Genomic DNA, 19,603 nt, shown 5'->3' on the forward strand with positions numbered 1-19,603 from the left:
AACCCTGGGGCTTCTTTTTATAATAGTCCATAGTCTATTACTAACTTAAATTTACATCAATATTTATAATGCTTAGATCTCTCTGGATAAAAGAACTCTTTAACACTGGCTTACTTAAGGAATCATTTGTTCAATACTACTTTAGAAAAGACTATGAAATTTGTGTGAAATTTTATCTATGACATAGTTCAGAAAAAAAGATTTATTCTCTCCAGCTTGACAGTAGAAACATTCTTACAGAACAGCCAGTGTCAATTTTAAGACTATAGGCAAGAAAAGAACACACAACTAAGTCCAAAAATACTGAGAGAAGTAGAAGGCAAAAGTGTTAAGTAGAAACTGGAATCAAATGAAAAATCTATAGCAGAAGTACATGAAAGAACCAAAGTCAAAATAGGTTATAAATCATCAATCAGTCTAAAAAGACAACAGGCCTGGGATCTATGTACTATTCCAGATTGGGGGTTTGGGGGGAACTCTCTCTCTTCCCAGAATATCTTATAGCGTAGATCACAGGGAGACATCTTTTAATATCTCTCTCTCTCTCTCTCTCTCTCTCTCTCTCTCTCTCTCTCTCTCTCTCTCTCTCTCTCACACACACACACACACACACACACACACACACACACACACACACCACATACAAAGAGTGAGTGTGTGAGTGAATGTGAGTTTTCCCACGAGTACTATACCACATATGTGGAGGTCAGAGGATAACCTGCAAAAATTGGGTCTCTCCTTCCACTATATTGATCCTAGGAATCAAAGTGAGGTCATCAGGCCTGATGGCAAGTGCCATGTCACTGGCCCTGGGGAGTCAGTCATCTTGAGATGGTCTTGTCTTAGACTTTTAGTCAGGAGCCAGAGGTCTCTGTATATTCCTATTTCTAGAACCCATAGCAAATATCAATTTACTGAATAAGTGAACAGGTGTCTTGCCTTGCAAGTTGGTTTGCCTACAGGAAAAATTCTGAAGAAGAAAAAAAAAGACACTGAGAGGTCTATGTAGAAGTAAGTATGTCTGAGTTGCATATGGGAACAAAGGTTGCTTTCACTTTCAGACTATGAACTAGGGAAACCATCTGTGGGAGCTGGGTAGTAAAGCAAGAAGTGATCAAATGTGACTGAATGTAGGAGCTAAATCTATAAACACCAGAGTCTGCGAAGTAGTAGTGTGCAAACAAGTTGCCATTATACTACCCTCCCCATTTTCACTGTGCAAAGTGGTTACCCTATAGCATCACCCTATATGTCTCCAGCAGGCATCACAAAAGATGTCAGAAACAGATAGGTTTGCAGGGTCAGACTGCTCTATGAGTGTGAAGAAAAACAATACTAGGGTAAATTGCTGGGGGGAAAGGGGTAGTGCCTCTCCTCCTATTTGCAAAATAACTGAGAAATGTCATAAATGGCTCTAGTAACAAATCATTACAATGTGACCATTCATCTTCACTGTCAGTCAATTTGACTGAATTTAAAATCACCATGGACCTGTTGGTATGTCTATGAAAATATCTTCAAAAAGAGGTGAAGAATGAAGATACACCCTAAATGTTGGTAGCACCATTCCACATAATGGGGTCTTGGACTGAATAAAAAGAAGAAAGCCAGTAGATCATTGATCTCTGTGCTTCCTGACTGCAAATGCAATTTGAGCAGGTACTTCACAGCCCTAGGGTCATGATTTCCCTCCAAGATGGACTGTACCCTCAAACTGTGAGCCAAAATAAACCCTTTCTCCTTAGATTAGTTGATAAAGTATTTCATCACAGCAACAAGGAAAGTAACTAATGCACAAGTTTCAGGGCTGAGCACTGAGGAAAGGAAGCCACCATAGCCTGAGTTCTTACAAAGGACACACAGCCTGAGAGGTCACTAGAAGATCATGTGTTCAGCACAGGTTGAGAAAACCATTCTTTCCTATATAACTAACCTCCTTGGCACACAGAAGACATTTACTTAATTTCATATAATTTTATTTTTACTAAGTTTTGTTAGACCTATTTAGCTCGAATACATATACACATAGATGTGCATTTTTCTTATTTTTCTTTTCTCCTTTAAAATTTTTTACTTTTTTCTTTTTCCCTTATTCTTCAAACAGATCTTTCTTCTGTCATCTTCCTTCTTATTTCCTTTTTTTCACTAGCTTTTAAAATATTTCATCTTTATTACTCTTTAGTTTGTTGTTTATTTTGCCCTTTGCTATTCTTATTGGTATTGTAAAGGTTCTTATTTTAAATTAATCATTACTATTTTCATATCTTGTTTATTCTTATGACGTAGTTGTCACTGTTTATTTCTTCTGAATAGTGCTAGGGATGAAACCCAAATGCCTTGTATGTGTTAGGTAGGGACGTTGCCACTACATCACACTCTGAATCCAACTGAGAAAACTCATCTAAATCCAGGCAAGTTTCATCTTGCATAGATCTTATCACATACTTTCATACAGAGACACAAAGAGAAAGAAATTTAACTTGAATCTTCTACAAGAGTAGTAAGTGCTCTTAACTACAGACCCATCTCTTCAGCCCCCTATTATTTTTTTTTCTTGTGCTTATTCTAGGTTCTTGTTTTTGTAAGACCTTAATAATGCATTTAGTTAGTGTCTTGTTTTTTGTTAATGTGGGCACTTTAATAACTATAAAGTTCCCTCTTAGAACTTTCTCTACTGTATTCCATACATCTTGGTGTGTTACATTTAATTTACTTCTATATTTTTTCTTTTTTAATTATTTTGGCCGGGCAGTGGTGGCGCATGCCTTTAATCCCAGCACTTGGGAGGCAGAGGCAGGTGGATCTCTGTTAGTCCGAGGCCAGCCTGGGCTACAGAGTGAGTTCCAGGAAAGGCGCAAAGCTACACAGAGAAACCCTGTCTCGAAAAACCAAAAAAAAAAAACAAAAAAAAAACAAAACTATATTTTGATCAGAACATTAAATAACTAAGTATACTAAGTATGATAGGAAAAAAAAGAAAATTACCCTCTATTTTTCTTTTGTTGTTTTTATCAAGAAGGAATGTTGATTTACACTTCTAAGAAAATTTAAAATGAGTACTGCACTGGAGATAATTTTCCAACAAAGTATACTACCAAACTTGTATGTTTCCAGGGACTAGAGAAATGGCTCTGTAATAAAAGGCACTTGTTGCTATTGTAGAAGGTCTGGTTTAGTTTCCAGTATCTACATGGTGGTCCACAATTATTGACAACTCCAGTCTCAGAAGATTCAATGCCTTCTTCTGACCTTTGAGGATACCAAGGGCACAGGCAGGCAAGACATTTATATACATATACTTTTTAAACATCTAATTTAAGCCTGGTGGTAGTAGCAGCACATACTTCTAACCCCAGCACTTGAGAGGCAGAAGCAGGCAGATCCTTGTGAGTTCAAGGCCAGCCTGGTCTACAGAGTGAGTTCCAGGACAGCCAGGGCTACACAGAGAAACTCTGTCTCAAAAACAAACAAACAAACAAACAAAAAATCTAATTTTTTTCTTAGTAAACTTGAGTGTTTCCAAAGTCATGTTACATTTACAAACCCTCATAATAACAGCACAACTGGATCAGAGTGTCACTTCCACATACCCACAACACAACATGTGTATGATACACGTGTGTTTGTTCATTTGTATGCAAATCTTCATGCAGGTGCACTGGTTCAAGTGGTTGTATGTGCTGTATGAGTATGCATATGGAGGCCAGAGCCTACTCCAACAAAGCCACAGGGTGTTGAGTCAATCACTCACCACTTTTTCTTCTTTTATTTATGTGTTTGGATACAGGCATGTGAATGCAGATAGATGCCCACAGAGGCCAGAGGTGTTGGATCCCCCTGAAGCTGGAGTTACAGGTGGCTGTGAGCCTAATGTAGGTGCTAGAACTAGAACTTAAGTCCTCTGTAAGCTCAGTGCCTGTTCTTAACCACTGAGCCATATCTCTAGCCCTCACCACCTTATTTTTTGAGACAGAGTCCCTCATTAAGCCTGGAGCTCAGATATTCAGCTAGACTGGCTGGCCATTGAGTGATCTGTTTTGTCTGTGCCCCCAGTGCTAGGGTTACAGACATGGTGCTGTACCCAGCTTTACATGCTGGGGATCCAAACTTATATCTTCATGTGTGAGCAGTAGGTACTTTAACATCTGAGCTATCTTCCTAGTACCCTTTTTTTTTTTTGCGCTAATGCTTTGATTCTGTATTATTTCTAGTTTGATTTTATTTCAGGGTTTTAGAATATATTTTCAGAATGTACAAATTTCATAGTAAAAATAACTACATATATAAGAGAAAAGGACAGTAGTTGAATCAAACTTCACTGGAGCATCGTAGTGGTTTGAATGTAATTGACCCCCATAATCTCATAGGGAGTGGCACTATTAGGAGGTGTGGCTTTGTTGGAGTAGGTATGGCCTTGTTGGAGGAAGCATGTCACTGTGGGAATAGGCTTTGAGGTTTCCTATTCCTATGCTCAAGATACCACCCAGTGTCTCAGTTGACTTCCTGTTGCCTGTAAGATGTAGGACTCTCAGCTACTCCTACACCACCAGGTCTGCCTGCATGCCACTGTGCTCCCCACTATGATGATAATGGACTGAACCTCTGAAACTATAAGCAAGCCCCCTCAATTAAATGTTTTCCTTTTAAGAGTTACTGTGGCCATGGTGTCTCTTCAGAGCAATAGAAACCCTAACTAAGACAAGCATATATTTGGTCTTATTACAGCTGAAAATATCTAGTATAGATGACAGAAAAACAAAAAAAGAACCAATCACAATTCACTCAAATGCAGATTTGTAAGAAATTAAAAATAACCATTTGACATTATATGTAAAATTAGTATTCTGATGGCCAGAAATGTCTGTTACTACATTAAAGACAAAAACTTACACTTTTAGGGAAGAGTTTATAACGGTATTTAATATGGTTAATAATGGCGTCACAAGATTGCTAAAAAAAAAATCTATTAGCATAACTAATACTTCTATAACTAATCACTATGTATGTGTTTCATAGGCCCACACTTACCTTCACATTTTTCAAGAATTTGAACTGTTTCTCCTATTTCTAAGACCAGTCCTTGAGGGACAGATCCTCGGAAGCTGCATATCACTAGAAAGGCAAAGATAAACATATCAGTTAGTATTTTTAACATACTTATGGTCAGAGTCATTGAATTAAGCAACTGAATGTTCAATATAAACTCTCCATTATTCAACAATTCCTGTTTTAATGTGTAACAGTCAATATTGTAAAAGGTAATATCATTAAGTCAGAAAGTTACATACATTGTGGCAAAATTATTCCTGAGTGGTGGCATGTGCTCCTATATAAAAACATTTCATGTACAGAAACTCTTCCTGTCCCTTAGCATGACCTAGGTTCATAATACCCTTTCTGAGCAAACGTGTTAGTAATCCTGGTTAACAGACTGGCCAAGTTGCAGACCAAGAATTCAGGCCCAGTAACAGAACAGAATCTATGGATAAAACTCAAGATCTGCTATGACAGGTTAGCTGCTGAACACTATTATAGACTACAAATTGGCCCAACTTCCATACCAGCCCTCATGACCCTTTTTATGCTAGGCTAGCCTCCAAAGACCTAAGGGATGATCCCAACGCTAAACCAGCCTCCAAGAAATATGGCTGAAGACCAGTTTCAGGTTCTAAGCCACAACTGAGAACTAAGGCATCAGACCAACCCCTAAGAAAAGAATCCACCACCCACATGTTAACCAAAGCACAAGACCAGGTCATCCAAGAACTCCACCATCAAGGCCACCTACATAACCTGCCAAATGACCCACCCAAACTCTTAAGACAGAGAGACTGATAGTGTTTGCCAGGACACAGCAAACATTAAAGACTAAAGAAGAAATACTTATTTCTTCAATTTCAGGCCAAAGCCAAAATGATCACAAATAATCAGGAAAACATAAAACTGCCACCAAAGGAACAAAACAAAGCACCACTGTCTGACTAACTACACAGAACTAGATATGTGACACAACTTATAATTTCAGCACTCAGAAGGTAGAGGTGTGATGAGCCAGACATAGATGAAGATATTCTAAAGAGACACACCTGTGTCCCTCACTCTATGAGACTACTCAAACAATAGACCTCAAGAAACTGGAATTCTCCAGGAATCTCATGCTGGGAAAAGAGAAAGGCTAAAGCCTGGCCCAGCCAAATTTTTCTTCCAGAAAATAGAAGACAATGATGGGTGGTTCTTATTCTTGTTGGTGGGAAAATTTGAAAACAGACTCAGAAGAAAACTCAAGGACCATGTTGGAGTTTGAGAAAGGGGAAACAAACTGGCTTGATGGCCTAGAGGTATGATTCTTGGTTTGAGTCCAAGAGAAAAGGGAAACGGAGCCGACAAGCTAAACAGATTGCTGTTGGGGGAAAAGAGAAAACCAGTGTAGTACACACACACACACACACACACACACACACAAAGATACTGAACTTAAGGTCTCTGATTGTTGGACTATTAAACTCAATATTTACATTTGTAGACAGAATAGTCTTATGATATAGATATATTATACTATGTATCTCGGACAGATACAATATGAAGAAAAATGCTACTGGAGATTGTGTTCACCTATTGGTTTTATATATGCATATTTACTGCTATCAGCATCATTTAACAGTTTCAACATCAATTTGAGAGCTTGTTTTTTCCTCTTTGCTTTCTGATAAAAGAATACCATTCTTGTGATACAGGCATTAGAGCAGCAGCCCTCCCCATCTTTGCCTGAGCAATTCCTCTATTTTTCCCTTTGTTCAAATAGTTACATTTTCTTGGTATATAAAACCTATTGAAAAATGGTATTGCAATAGACTGCTATTTTACATATTTAAAATTGCAATGCTGTGTCTTCTCCCTTCTGTTATGATTCTGTGCTTACAGAGTTAGATGAGCTATATGTAAACTCTTTCTAAAAACAAATTAATATTGTTTAATAATAAAACACTTCTAAAATTAACATTTACTTATCTTCATTAACCTGTGTCCTTTAATTTTAAAGTCTACAGTTTTAACTTAAATTCATCTGTTATCCATTTAAACCGAACCAAGGATACTTCTCAGAAACAGCTGAACACCTCCTTCCTTTTTTGCCTAATCTATTTTATATAAATGTCCAAATGACTAGAATTGAATGCACTCTCCAGTTCAAGTTTATACAGCTAGGTAAGAAGTATCTTATAGGAAGAGCAAAGCAAAAGCTTTCTTACAAAATCCGATTTCTGTAAGACTGTCTCTATAGTTCACACTATCAACTTTTCAATCACTCTACCCTAAGACTCAACAACATTTTAGTATTTTGACCTGTTATTTGGTTTGGAAATGTTGCTGTACTTGTGTATCTTGAATTATCATCTCAGTGTAGTTATGATTTAGGAGATTTCAGTAGAAATTATAAGGTGACAATTCAACCAATTTGCAAGTTTTCATTTTGTCAAACTACTTAAAAAATATCACTCAATTACAAACTTCATCTGGTTATTGTTACAGGAAAAAACCATAGTAACTTTTTTTAACATTTTGATATTTGTAAAAGTCTTAAAAGTAATCATTAGTTTAAAAATTAGATGTAACTAAAGCTTTCAAGATTCAAAATGTAAGTAACAGATGCCCAAAGTACATTTAAAAATTCAGTTTTCTTTTCTAGTCATCCACTAACCATGTTATCAACAGTTGAGAATCCTAAGGATGTTGAGAAAGTTGACTGTTCAGTTTCTTGGCTCGGAAAATACAGATGGTTATTTTAAAACTGTCTGTTAGAAACCTGAGAAAAATATAAGGCAGTCTGTGCACCTAAATAGTTACATGCCATCTTATGACATTTTAAAACTTAAGTATGAATACTGTTCTGCTAATAACAGTTTATGTTTAACTTAAAAGACAAGATTTTGTTGGGGGTTTTTTGTTTGTTTTTTATGCTTCAGACTTGGGCTACTTACAAAATTACCTTAGCAAAGCTGAATCCATTTAAGTATCTCTTTTTGTTAAAGTCCTTAAAGAACTGCTTATAAGCAACTATCTTAAAATGATACCCTGTGGGGGGCTAGAGAGATGGCTCAGTGGTTAAGAGCATTGTCTGCTCTTCCAGAGGACCCGGGTTCAATTCCCAGCACCCACATGCCCACTCACAACTGTCTGTAACTCCAGTTCTAGGGGATCTGACACCTTCACACCAATGCACATAAAATAAAGTTAAATAAATTTAAAAAAAAATGATACCCTGTGCATCTATATGACTTTCAGAAGCATATTAGCTACATATTTGAATTTTATATATTATTTTAAAAGTTTACAAAATCAAAGACATATAAAGTTAATGCACTCAAAATAACTGCTATTGCTCAGCCCAGGGCCTTCTATGGCTGACAATATCAGCAGCTGCAACCAGAGCCAGTCTGAGCAAGGGGTACAGCAGGCCAGAGCATAGCCCTGCTTTTCCTTGGCCCTGGGTCAGGCTAAAGAGCTTGAGTGAACCTCACCTGGGCACACAGATATGCAAGGCAGTCCTTTGCCAGTACCCTAGATGAGAACAAGGGAGAACTCATGGAGACTATGAATTATGGAAAGCTAACAAGGAAATTTCTCCATCCATGCAATTTTACCTAACTCAGCTCCTTTAAAAGAATAAATGGCCGGGCAGCGGTGGCACACACCTTTAATCCCAGCACTCGGGAGTTAGAGGCAGGTGAATCTCTGTGAGTTGGCCAGCCTGGTCTACAGAGCGAGATCCAGGACAGGCACCAAAACTACATGGAAAAACTGTCTCAGGAAAAAAAAAAAAAAAAGAATAACTGATACAAATGATGGGATCTTTTCATGCTGCACTGGACTTGCTAATATTTTTCTTTAGTTCCCTTATATACTAACCAACTGGAACCTGCTTAAAATGGATAATGATGAACCTTTGGAGATCCTATCTATTTAATGTAAAAAGGTTTCATTATGGGGGCTGGAGAGATGGCTCAGTGGTTAAGAGTACTGACTGCTCTTCTAAAAGACCCAAGTATGAGTCTCAGCACCCACATGGTGTCTCACAACCATCTGTAACTCCATTTCCACCCTCTTCTGGTCTTCAAGGGCACTGCATGCATGTGGTGCATGGACATACATGCAGGCAAAACATCCATATACATAAAATAATTTTTTAACTTTTTTAAAGTTTCATTACATATGGTATAATGTTGACTTCTTAATGTCTTACAGACAAAGGCATCTGGGGGGGTGGAATCTGTCATCTGAACAATGATGCTATCTGAAACCCATGTGTATGTATATGTATATGTGTGTACCTACATATATATATATATTGGCCCTGGCAAAATAATAAAATCTTGTTGTACATACATGTACACAACCTGCCTGTAATAACTAACATTGTTTCATAAATTTTTGTAAGAGTAATAAACTTCGTAATTTTTCTATGTATAAGAATGTAATGCTCAGTATGTAATACACAATACACACATACATGCAGTAGCCCTTCCCCTCTCACAGATATCAACAGGCACCTTACTAAGACACTGTGAATTTCTAGCTAACAGATTTCCAGGTACCAGGGTATCTCACCTGGGGACGTAAGTTTACATCAAAGTGAGTATCAGTGGCCACAAGTCCTGCTCCTCATCCCCCTTTCCTACCTCTTGCCCGAGAATCAGGGAGCATGGCTACAGGCTTGTGCAATGAAATAACCCCCATCCTCAGAAAGGTGTAAGAAGAGACTCCCACTTCTGCCACACTGCCCGATTTCCTTTCTTCAGAGCTGCTGCCATGCCGCCTCTCTCTATTGTTGGGACCTAAATTTTCCTCAAAGCCCCTGCCAAACTGTTACCTACCTGTTTGACCATAGCATTAATAACTTTTCTAATAAATTCCTTACCCCCAACAGTCAGTGTTGATGTCCCTCTTGAACTCAATGGTGTTGTCACCGGCTATTTCTTTTTTTTTATTACAAATTTAAAGTTTATTTTGTTATATTGTATGTATATTTTTACTCTTGTTTAAGGTATTATGTTTGTACCGCTCATTTGACATTTTAATGTATAATTAAGAAATACAATTAATAATTAGTCATCTATGATAATCACACTTATAGTCATGTTTGTTTTCTAGATATACACACATATATTTCAATTAGGTAGGAGATCTTCAAATTCTTCAAAGACCTACAGAATATGGCATTTAAAATGTTTTAAAAACTTAGACTTTTCTAGACAGTGAGAGAGGTCTGCTCCTGGCAGCACCCATTTACTTCAAAAAAGAAAATGATGGGCATTGAAGAAACTCCATATGGCATTTGCTTTCCTTATGGCAACAGTTGGCCATTTTGGCAAGAAACTGTTCTTGCATGGACTGCTTGACAAAATGTTGTATTGACTGGACATGACGGGCCCATGGAAAAATGACCACTGAATATGCCAAAACAAGATGAAATGGTGCTTCAGGTTCCAGCTTTGCAGCAAAGACTTCCAGATATTCTATAGGACACAGGGAGAAGTGACTAAATCTCTAGGCCTATTGGCTGAAGATGGATGTCCCGATGTTACAGAGGAACTATGGATGACTGTTCAGTAGCCAGCTGTCTCTGTCATTCTAGATTTCTGGAAGTTGCTTACAATGTACTTCCTGCTTACTTAGGTAAAATTATATCCTTCTGGGGTCTTTGATGTAGTTGAAGACTAGGTAGTTATAATTTTCCTTGGTTATAATAAAAGATACATTAGATATGAAACTTTAGACTCATAGAGATGATAGAATATTTTCTTTAATTTTCCCAAATACAAATAGACTAGATAGTATAATTGTAATTCCTGCTTCATAACTATTCTAAGTAATTTTACTATATTAAAGATAAAACCTTTCTTTTTGATTAGACAGAAAAGGGAAAGTGCTATGGGATATCTTTCTATATGCTGTGAATATGTGTTGCTCTGATTGGTTGATAAAGTTGTATTGGCCTTTGGCAAGGCAGCTTAGACGCAGGAAGGTAATATACAAGCAGACAGATAGGAAGAAGGGAGAGGAGAGGGAGATGCATGCCAGATGCCCAAAGAAAAACATGCCAGCAGACCGGTAAGCCACTGAACACGTGGCAAAACATAGATTGATAGAAATGGGTTAATTTACAATACAAGAGCTAGCTAGCAAGAAGACTAAGCCATTAGGCCATACAGTTTGTAATTAATATAAACCTCTGTGTGTTTACTTGTCTGAGCAGCTGTGGGACTGGCATGACACAGGAAAATTTCTGATTACAACTAAATCTGTGAGCACTATGTCAAAGAACACACTTGCGGGACCACCTATTAGAAGCCTCCACAATGATAGCCAGGGCACTGCAAAACAGAGCCTTGGCAGGACCCTTGCCAATGTTACCATCAGAAAAGGGCCTCTTAAGAAAGACTATCTGTTGTTGACATCCATCCTCAGGACACAAAAAGAGAGAAGGCACCATCAAGTCTGACATCTGAGTGTGTCACTGGCTATTTCACATGTGTATTACATACCCCTTCTGTGATATAAAACTTAAGGAAACACTTTACAGAGATGGTAATTTCTGATCTCCCCCAGGATTTATGTCTGTGCATTCCTAATTTTACCATGACTATTCTCCTCAGCAAAGGCAATTAGACAGGCCTTAAGACTGGAAACTCCAAGCAATGCCTTTTGATAATTAAAAGATATTGAACATAAGCCGGGCGTTGGTGGCACACGCCTTTAATCCCAGCACTCGGGAGGCAGAGCCAGGCGGATCTCTGTGAGTTTGAGGCCAGCCTGGGCTACCAAGTGAGTTCTAGGAAAGGCGCAAAGCTACACAGAAAAACCCTGTCTCTAAAAACCAAAAAAAAAAAGATATTGAACATAGATAAATCTATAAATCAGGTTTATTCTTGTTGGTTGTGTTATCATAAAGCTTTATAACTACTGAATGCTAATTCTGAAAAAGTACTTGATCTTGATAGTTGTGTTTTGTAAAGCTTTAGACTGTTAACATGCTGCAGAAGTACTGCTTCTGACAAGGAAACTGAACACTATTTTTGAGATACCACTGCACTCTTTATCCACAGGACAAACAGAATGGACTTAAGGTTTGCCTGACATAAGAACCCTTTCTTCTACACTTGCTTTTAATTGTCTGTAAAGGGTTCACTAGCACTAACTCCTTAACATCTGTCACTTATTTCCTCCAATGTGGGATCAAATCACACCAACCTTGACAAACTTTGTTCTATCCACATGAGACAGAAGAGAACAAACTACCAAGTAGTTCACACTTTCAGAGACAAGCCAGGGAGTTATCAGAAATGAAATGAAGTCACACTGGGCATAGTAACACTTTCCTTTAATCCCAGCACTTGTGAAGCCAAGACCCTGAAAGAGATTTACAACTTGTCACATCACCTTACTAAAGAGAAACTGATGGGTCAATGGTGGGTGGGACCACTCCTTGACAGGACTTTACTCAGACAGCCTAAAGCCCTGACCCTCTCCTAATACCTACACTTCATGTCAGGGCTCACATGATGGGTCACTGTAGTTTTTGTCCCTCTTCTTCTTCTTTTTTTTTTTTCTTTTCATCATTAATTGGGCTATTCTAATTGGTATACTGAAAACAGGAGGCTGAACCTGGCTTGTTGGGGCAAACTGTGACCCTAAGTCTGATAACAGAGGCAGAAAGATAGTTGAGTTCAAGCTAGTCTGGGGAACAGAGCAAAACCGTATCAAAAAAGAAAACCAAAAGAAACTGAGACCTACAAACTGCCTTACTGATCCAAAATAATCATTACAGGTTCATACCTGTAATTCCAGCATGAGGAAGATGAAACACTAGGAGTTAAGACTATCATAGGCTACAGAGTGATGTCCTGTCTCAAACAAACAAAAAAATTATTATTGTTGTGTGTGTGTGAGACAGGGTCTCACCATGTAGCCCTGGCTTTCACTATGTAAACCAGGCACTCTGGCCTCAAACTCATAGCAATCTACCAGGGTTCAAGGAAAAGAGTGTAAGAGTCAAAGGAGATGGAGGACACCAAGGAAACAAGCCCTCTAAATCAATAAGACCCACGCACATATGAATCCACATGGCTCTGTGAGCCAGCATGCACAGGGCCTGCACAGGTCTGCACCAGATGGGGTCCTAGAGTCGAAAAATGTGGACACATGCCCCCATCCCTAATTCAGAAGCTATTACCAATTGATAATCATTTGCAAATTCTCCAAGGGAGTCTTACCGGAAAAACAAACCATTCTTGGGGTGGGCTACATGCCCAGCAGGAGATGGTCAACAGAAAGTGAATTTAACTGCATCTTTGGGGGTTCCTTGTCTCATAATGTCATATCAGGGCTTTTTCTTTCTTTCTTTTTAATTTTATCTTATTTTTATTTTATTTTTTGGGTTTTTTTTCTTTACTCATCTCTCATACAATACACCCCAAATGCAACCTCCCCTTCCTCCCTTCTTCCCAGTCTCCCCCATATGCACTGTTCCTGTTTCTCTTCAGAAAAAGTGCAGGCCTCCCAGTGATATCAACCAAACATGGCATAAACAAGAGGAAAAAGGAGCTCAGTCCTTTCGGCTAAGGAGTTGGAGAGGTAAGAGGTGGCCATAGTTTGTTCCTTTGTCTCTCTGATCTTTCAGCATTTACACCAATATCTGGCTCTGGGTTTTTATTAAGACCAATTAGGATTCATGCTACAGAGAAATAAAGTACATCTAACAACCAGCACTAAAGCAGTTCATGAATAACAAGTCAACACTGCAAGATTCTTAAAGAAAAACTATGCACAGAGAAGTAAGAACAGTCTCAATCACAAGCATGAGGAAAAGAATAAATCTGATGAGAGATGAACAAAGAGGAAGGAATCCATTATGTCCAACACAGTCAACCAGCAAACTCCTAACACTACTAAGGGGAGAAAGAAAACAACCAAAAACAAGCCAACAAAACTATAAAAAATTAGTCAGCATCTCTCAATAATAACCCCCAAATGTAAATGGCCTCAATTTATTGATGCAGATTGAGTGACTGAACTAAAAACAAGATCCAACTATCTGTTATCAAGAAACATGCTTCACTGACATGGTAGTTGGAATGGGAATGACCCCCACAGGCTTCTGTGCTCGAATGCTGGTCCCTAGTTGACTGAACTGTTTAGGAAGTACTAGAGGTGTGTCCTTGTTAGAGGTGTGTCACCAGGAGTGAGCTTTGTGGTTTCAAAAGCCCATACTAGACCCAGTGTGTGTGCGTGTGCGTGTGCGTGTGCGTGTGCGTGTGTGTGTGTGTGTGTGTGTTTGAGAGAGAGAATTCCTGTGTCCTCTCTCTTTGCCTGCTGCCTGGCAGATCATGGTGTAAAGCTTTCAGATTACTCCTTTAGTGCAATGCCTGTCTGCTTCCTGCCAAGATGATCAATGACAACACTCTGAAACTGTATGCAGGCCACCAATTAAATGCTTTCCTTTATAAGAGTTGTCTTGGTGATGGTGTCTCTTCACAGCAATTAAAAAAAAAAAACACCCACTGTGTACAGAATACACATCTTAGAAGCCTGTGGTATCTTCTTTAAAACAGAAGACTTTATTCTAGCCCATAAAGCTGGCCTTTAACTCACAGAGATCTGCCTGCCTCTCCCTTTGGAGTGCTGGATTAATCTTACCAGGCATGCACCACTTGGCTAATAAATAAATAAATAAATAAATAAATAAATAAATAAATAAATAAATAAATTTATATTTATTTTATGTATTGAGTGTTTTGCCTATATGTTTATATGTAAACTACATATATGCAGTGCCCAGAGACCAGAAAAAGGCAACAGATCCCCTGGAACTGGAGTTGTAGATGCTTATGAACCACCATGTGGGTGCTGGGAACCAAACCCAAGTCCTCTGTAAGAACAAGTGATCTTAACCATGGAACCACTCTGCACTCCTTTAAAGTACTTCTTTTTTTTTTTTTTTTTTTTGGTTTTTCGAGACAGGGTTTCTCTTGTGTAGCTTTGCGCCTTTCCTGGAACTCACTTGGTAGCCCAGGCTGAAGTACTTCTTAACAAATAGAAATGTTCAAAATAATTTATGTTTACTCAGATAATTGAAGAAAACTAGAAACCAATAATAAGAGAAATTACAGAAAGTAAACAAATATTTGGAGATTAAACAATATACTCTTGAATGGCCAGTAGGTCACTGAAGAAATCATGAAGAATATTAAAAAAAAAAAAAAAAAAGTCCTGGAATTGGGGACTAGAGAGATGATTCAGTAGTTAAGAGCATATACCATTCTTACAGTGGACCCAAGTTTGGTTCCCAGCACCCCACTTCAGGCAGTTCACAATGACTCTAGCTCCAGTAGGATCCAATGCTTCTGGCATTTGTGAGCATTACACACGTGTGCATGCGCGCAGACACACACACACACACACACACAGTTTAAAAATAAAACAAAGCTTTTTTTTTTTTTAATTTCTAGATGAAATCAGACAACTCAGTAGGAACAGGTGCTTCCACCAAGGCTGACGATCTGAGTTTGATCCCTGGAATGCTCATGGTGTAAAGGGAGAACCAACTCCTTTAAGTAGTCTTCTGACTTCCACATGCACACAATGGCAAATGCATGCCCACAAACATATGAATATAAAAGTAAATAAATAAAATGTAAAATACTTGCCAGGTGGTGGTGGCACATGCCTTTAATCCCAGCACTTGGGAGGCAGAGGCAGGTGGATCTCTGTGAGTTCAAGGCCAGCCTGGTCTTCAGAGCAAGTTCTAGGACAGACTCCAAAGCTACACAAAGAAACCCTGCCTTGAGAAACCAAAAAAAGAGTAAAATACTTATAATTTACTAATAATTACAGAAGCCAAAAAGCTTCTATACAAATACAAGACATGAGAGTGGATTTCAATAAAGAGATAGAAATACTAGAAAACTCTTATTGATATATTTTAAAAGTTCAAAAAGACAAAAAACTCAGTGAAAGCCTTCCAAGAGAATGAATCAAGTAGGAAACAGTACCAAGTATCAGGGCTTGAAGTAAGAAGAATTAGAACATTCAAACATAAGCAAATATTAAAATTAATAACAAAGTATGAACCAAATGTATGAGATTGATGGGACACTATTAAAAGGTCAAATGTTTCGTAGCCATTGAAGGAGAATGCACAGAAACATATTGAATAAAATCATTTGCAGAAAACTTTCCAAACTTAGGAAAAGAGACAAGACATCCAGACCTATGAGGCATTTAGAACACCAAATAAGACTAGAAAATAATTTCCCCATGCTATATTGCTGCTAAAACAATTTTCTAATTGCTGTGACAAAATACCTCACAAACTATGGCTAACTTTGTCAACCTGACACAATGTAGAATCACCTGGTAAGAAATTCTCACTGAGAGGCTGTCAAAATTGGATTGACTGTAGGTATGTCTGTAGTGGATTGTCTTAATTAATTTAATGTGGTAAAATCCAGCTCACTATGGATGGCATCATTCCCTAGGTAGGAGGTCCTGAACAGTGTAAAAAAGTGGAGAAACTGAGCTAAGCATAAGCAAGCAGGCAGCATGCATGCAGTCATTTCTCTCTGTTCTCGACTAGAGCTATGATGTGAATTTCTGCCACTTTGACTTCTCTAAAATGATGGACTGTAATCCAAACTTGTAAGATAAAATAAACCCTTTCTATCTTAAGTTGCTTTTTGTGAGAGCATTTTTGGATAACAACAGAAATAAAACTACAACACTAACTTAAGGAAGAGCTACTCTAGTTTAGTTTGAGAGCACAATCCATCATTCAGGGAAGTCATGATCATGAGGTAGCTGGCACATTGCATCTGCAGTCAGGAAGCAGAGATACATCAAAGCCATTGCTCACCTCACTTTCCTCTTTTTATTTGGTCTAAGAACCCAGCCCATGAAATGGCACTACACAAAAATAAAGATGTGTCTTCCCACCTCAAGTCAACCCAGTCTAGAAACTCCCTCACAGATAGCGCAGAATCTTGTCTCCAAGGTAATTCTGGATACTGTAAAAATGACAATATTAACCATCAAAACAAAATATACAAAACAAATAAGGTTTATTGAATGAAAACTGCAAAAGAAAAGCACAAAATTCAGATATAAAAGTGAACCATCAAAGTAATAGCACATTCCTCAACAGAAACCTAAAAGCCAAGAGGGCATAGGATGACACATTTCAACCTCTGAAAGACTGAAGAACTGTCAACCCAGATTACCACATCCAGTGAAGCTATTCTTTATCACTGAAAGAGAAAAGCAAAACTTTTCCATAATAATTACAAACTAAAGAAATTCATGACAACTAAGCTAGCACTACAGAAGATAGCTGAAGGAATCACAGACACAAAAGAGAAAGATAAACACATCCACGAGCCTACAGGAGTGGAGGGATGCACTGGAATCATAAATAAGTCAATAAAGACAAGGAAGCAGTAAACAATACTAAAACAACAAAAGGACAGGGATGAATTTCACCTTCCAATAAAAACCCTGAAATTAATGTTCTTAATTCTTTCATCAAAAGGCACTGACTAACAGAATGGGTTTAAAAAACAGGTTCCACTGGGCATGGTGGCACACACCTTTAATCCCAGCATTTGGGAGGGAAAGGGGCATAGGTCTCTTGAATTCAAGACCAGCCTGATCTACACAGGAAACACAAATATATAAACAAAAAAACTGAGATCCATCTAAGTGTTGTTTACAAGAGATATCTCACTGGCAAAGCCAAATACAATCTTGAGGTAAAAGAATAAATAAAAAATATTCTAAACTAATAGTACTACAAAGTAAGCATGTATAGCAATTCTAATAATCTGACAAAATGGACTTCAAATTAAAATTATTTTATTTAAACTTAAAATAATTTCAAATTAAAATTACATTTTTTTCAAGAAAAAATTAGAAAATTAGGGATTTTTCAGAGATCCCTTTATACTGATTCAGAGAATGATCAATCAAGAGGACATTACAATTTTAAACATATACACACTGAATACTGATGCACCCAATTTCATAAAAACAAGCACTACTAGATGTCAAGTCACAGATTAATCCCAACACACTAATAATGGGTGATGTTAATAAGTCATTCTAACAAATAGACAGGTCAGCCTCATAAAAATAAATATCTGAGTTACGTGATATTGTAGGTCAAAGAGACCTAACAGACATCTTTACAAAACATTCCATCAAAACACTGCAGAATACACATTCATCTCATAAGCTTTCTATCATCCCATAGAACTTTCTCTAAAATAGATTATAATGACACAAAGCAAATCTTAACAAATGAAAAAATAATCAAAAAATTTTCTTGTAATTTATCTGACCACAATGGAATGAAATTAGAATAACAGCAAGAGAAATAGAAATTCACAAACTCATGGAGATTAAATGACAATATTAAATGAGGAATGGCTAATTAAATAAGTCAAGAAGAAAACTAAAGGCTAGGGAAATTACTATGTTGGTAAAGTGCCCGCCATTCAAGCACAAGGACCTGAGTACATGTAAAAAGCTGGGCGTGGAGGTATGTGCAATCCCAGCTTTGGGGGACAGGAGACAGAAATAGGCAGAACTCTAAAACTCACTAGCTAGTCAGACTACCTGAACTGATAAATTTCAGGTTCAGCAAATCCCTTCTCAAAGGAGAGACTGATTAAGGGAGATTGTGATGGGAGGGGAGACTAACTCACTAACTCCACAGCTGTCCTTTGACTTCAATTGTGTGTGTGTGTGTGTGTGTGTGTGTGTGTGTGTGTGTGTGTGTGTGTGAAACAATATGGTTCTAAAGTTATTTTAAATGCCTATTTATACGTATATACAGAATAAAGACTAAAGATATGTCAATATGTTAGCAAGAGCTATATCCGTGTAAAAAAAAGTTTGTGTGTATGTTTCCATATCTTCTGATATTTCCATAATGAATGTGTACATTATAATCACAAAATGAATACAGATAAATAAACATCAAATTAATTCAACATATTGAATTCACATTATAGAGAAGAATGCAATACATTACATTTTGGAGAAACTTCAACCAAAGTAGACAAAAATCTTTCTGTTGCTTTTAAAAGTGGAAAATCCACTCATCCAAAACACAGAATTTCCTAAAGATGCTGAACAAAAGGTAATGGGGGAAAGTCAAATTATATTGCAATTACCTGATGTAGGATTTCTGAATCACACTGTTGTGATAACTGCAATTCAAGGTGAGATGAATTGCTACTGGAATCCTTAGGCTCCCACCCAAAACCAGTCATTTGAACTCAGCCATAAGCTGTAAATCCCTAACAGGCTCATGATAGAAAACAGTCAAGCACAAATATATATTCATGCCACATGCCTAACAACCATGCATTATATTCACAGCCTGCCTTTTAAAACAGCCTCAAGATTAACAAAAAATAAACTCTTTACTAGCTCAGACTCTCAATGGAGTATGTATTAGATCCTGATGATACAAACATGAAGACAGTTTCTTGTCCAAAAGTCTTCTGGGGCAAAGAAATGCAATTAAGCATATTACAAAGGAGAAAGGGAC

The 19,603-nt window shown here is 37.7% G+C and overlaps 1 protein-coding gene across 15 annotated transcripts in view; it reads right to left on the reverse strand.

Moving 5' to 3' along the window:
• Dock3 (dedicator of cytokinesis 3) overlaps nucleotides 1–19,603 on the reverse strand; it is a 351,959-nt gene that overhangs the window by 321,740 nt on the left and 10,616 nt on the right. For 14 of the 15 annotated variants that reach the window (XM_076575472.1, XM_076575468.1, XM_076575464.1 and 11 more), the window contains exon 2: nucleotides 5,029–5,112. In XM_076575472.1, the coding sequence (XP_076431587.1) occupies nucleotides 5,029–5,112 (84 nt within the window). Of the gene's footprint in view, nucleotides 1–5,028; nucleotides 5,113–19,603 lie in introns of those variants that run through there. The other variant, XM_076575473.1, reaches the window with a different exon arrangement.

This window comes from Peromyscus maniculatus, chromosome 7 (genome assembly GCF_049852395.1).
Source record: "Peromyscus maniculatus bairdii isolate BWxNUB_F1_BW_parent chromosome 7, HU_Pman_BW_mat_3.1, whole genome shotgun sequence".
Classification (NCBI taxonomy): domain Eukaryota; kingdom Metazoa; phylum Chordata; class Mammalia; order Rodentia; family Cricetidae; genus Peromyscus; species Peromyscus maniculatus.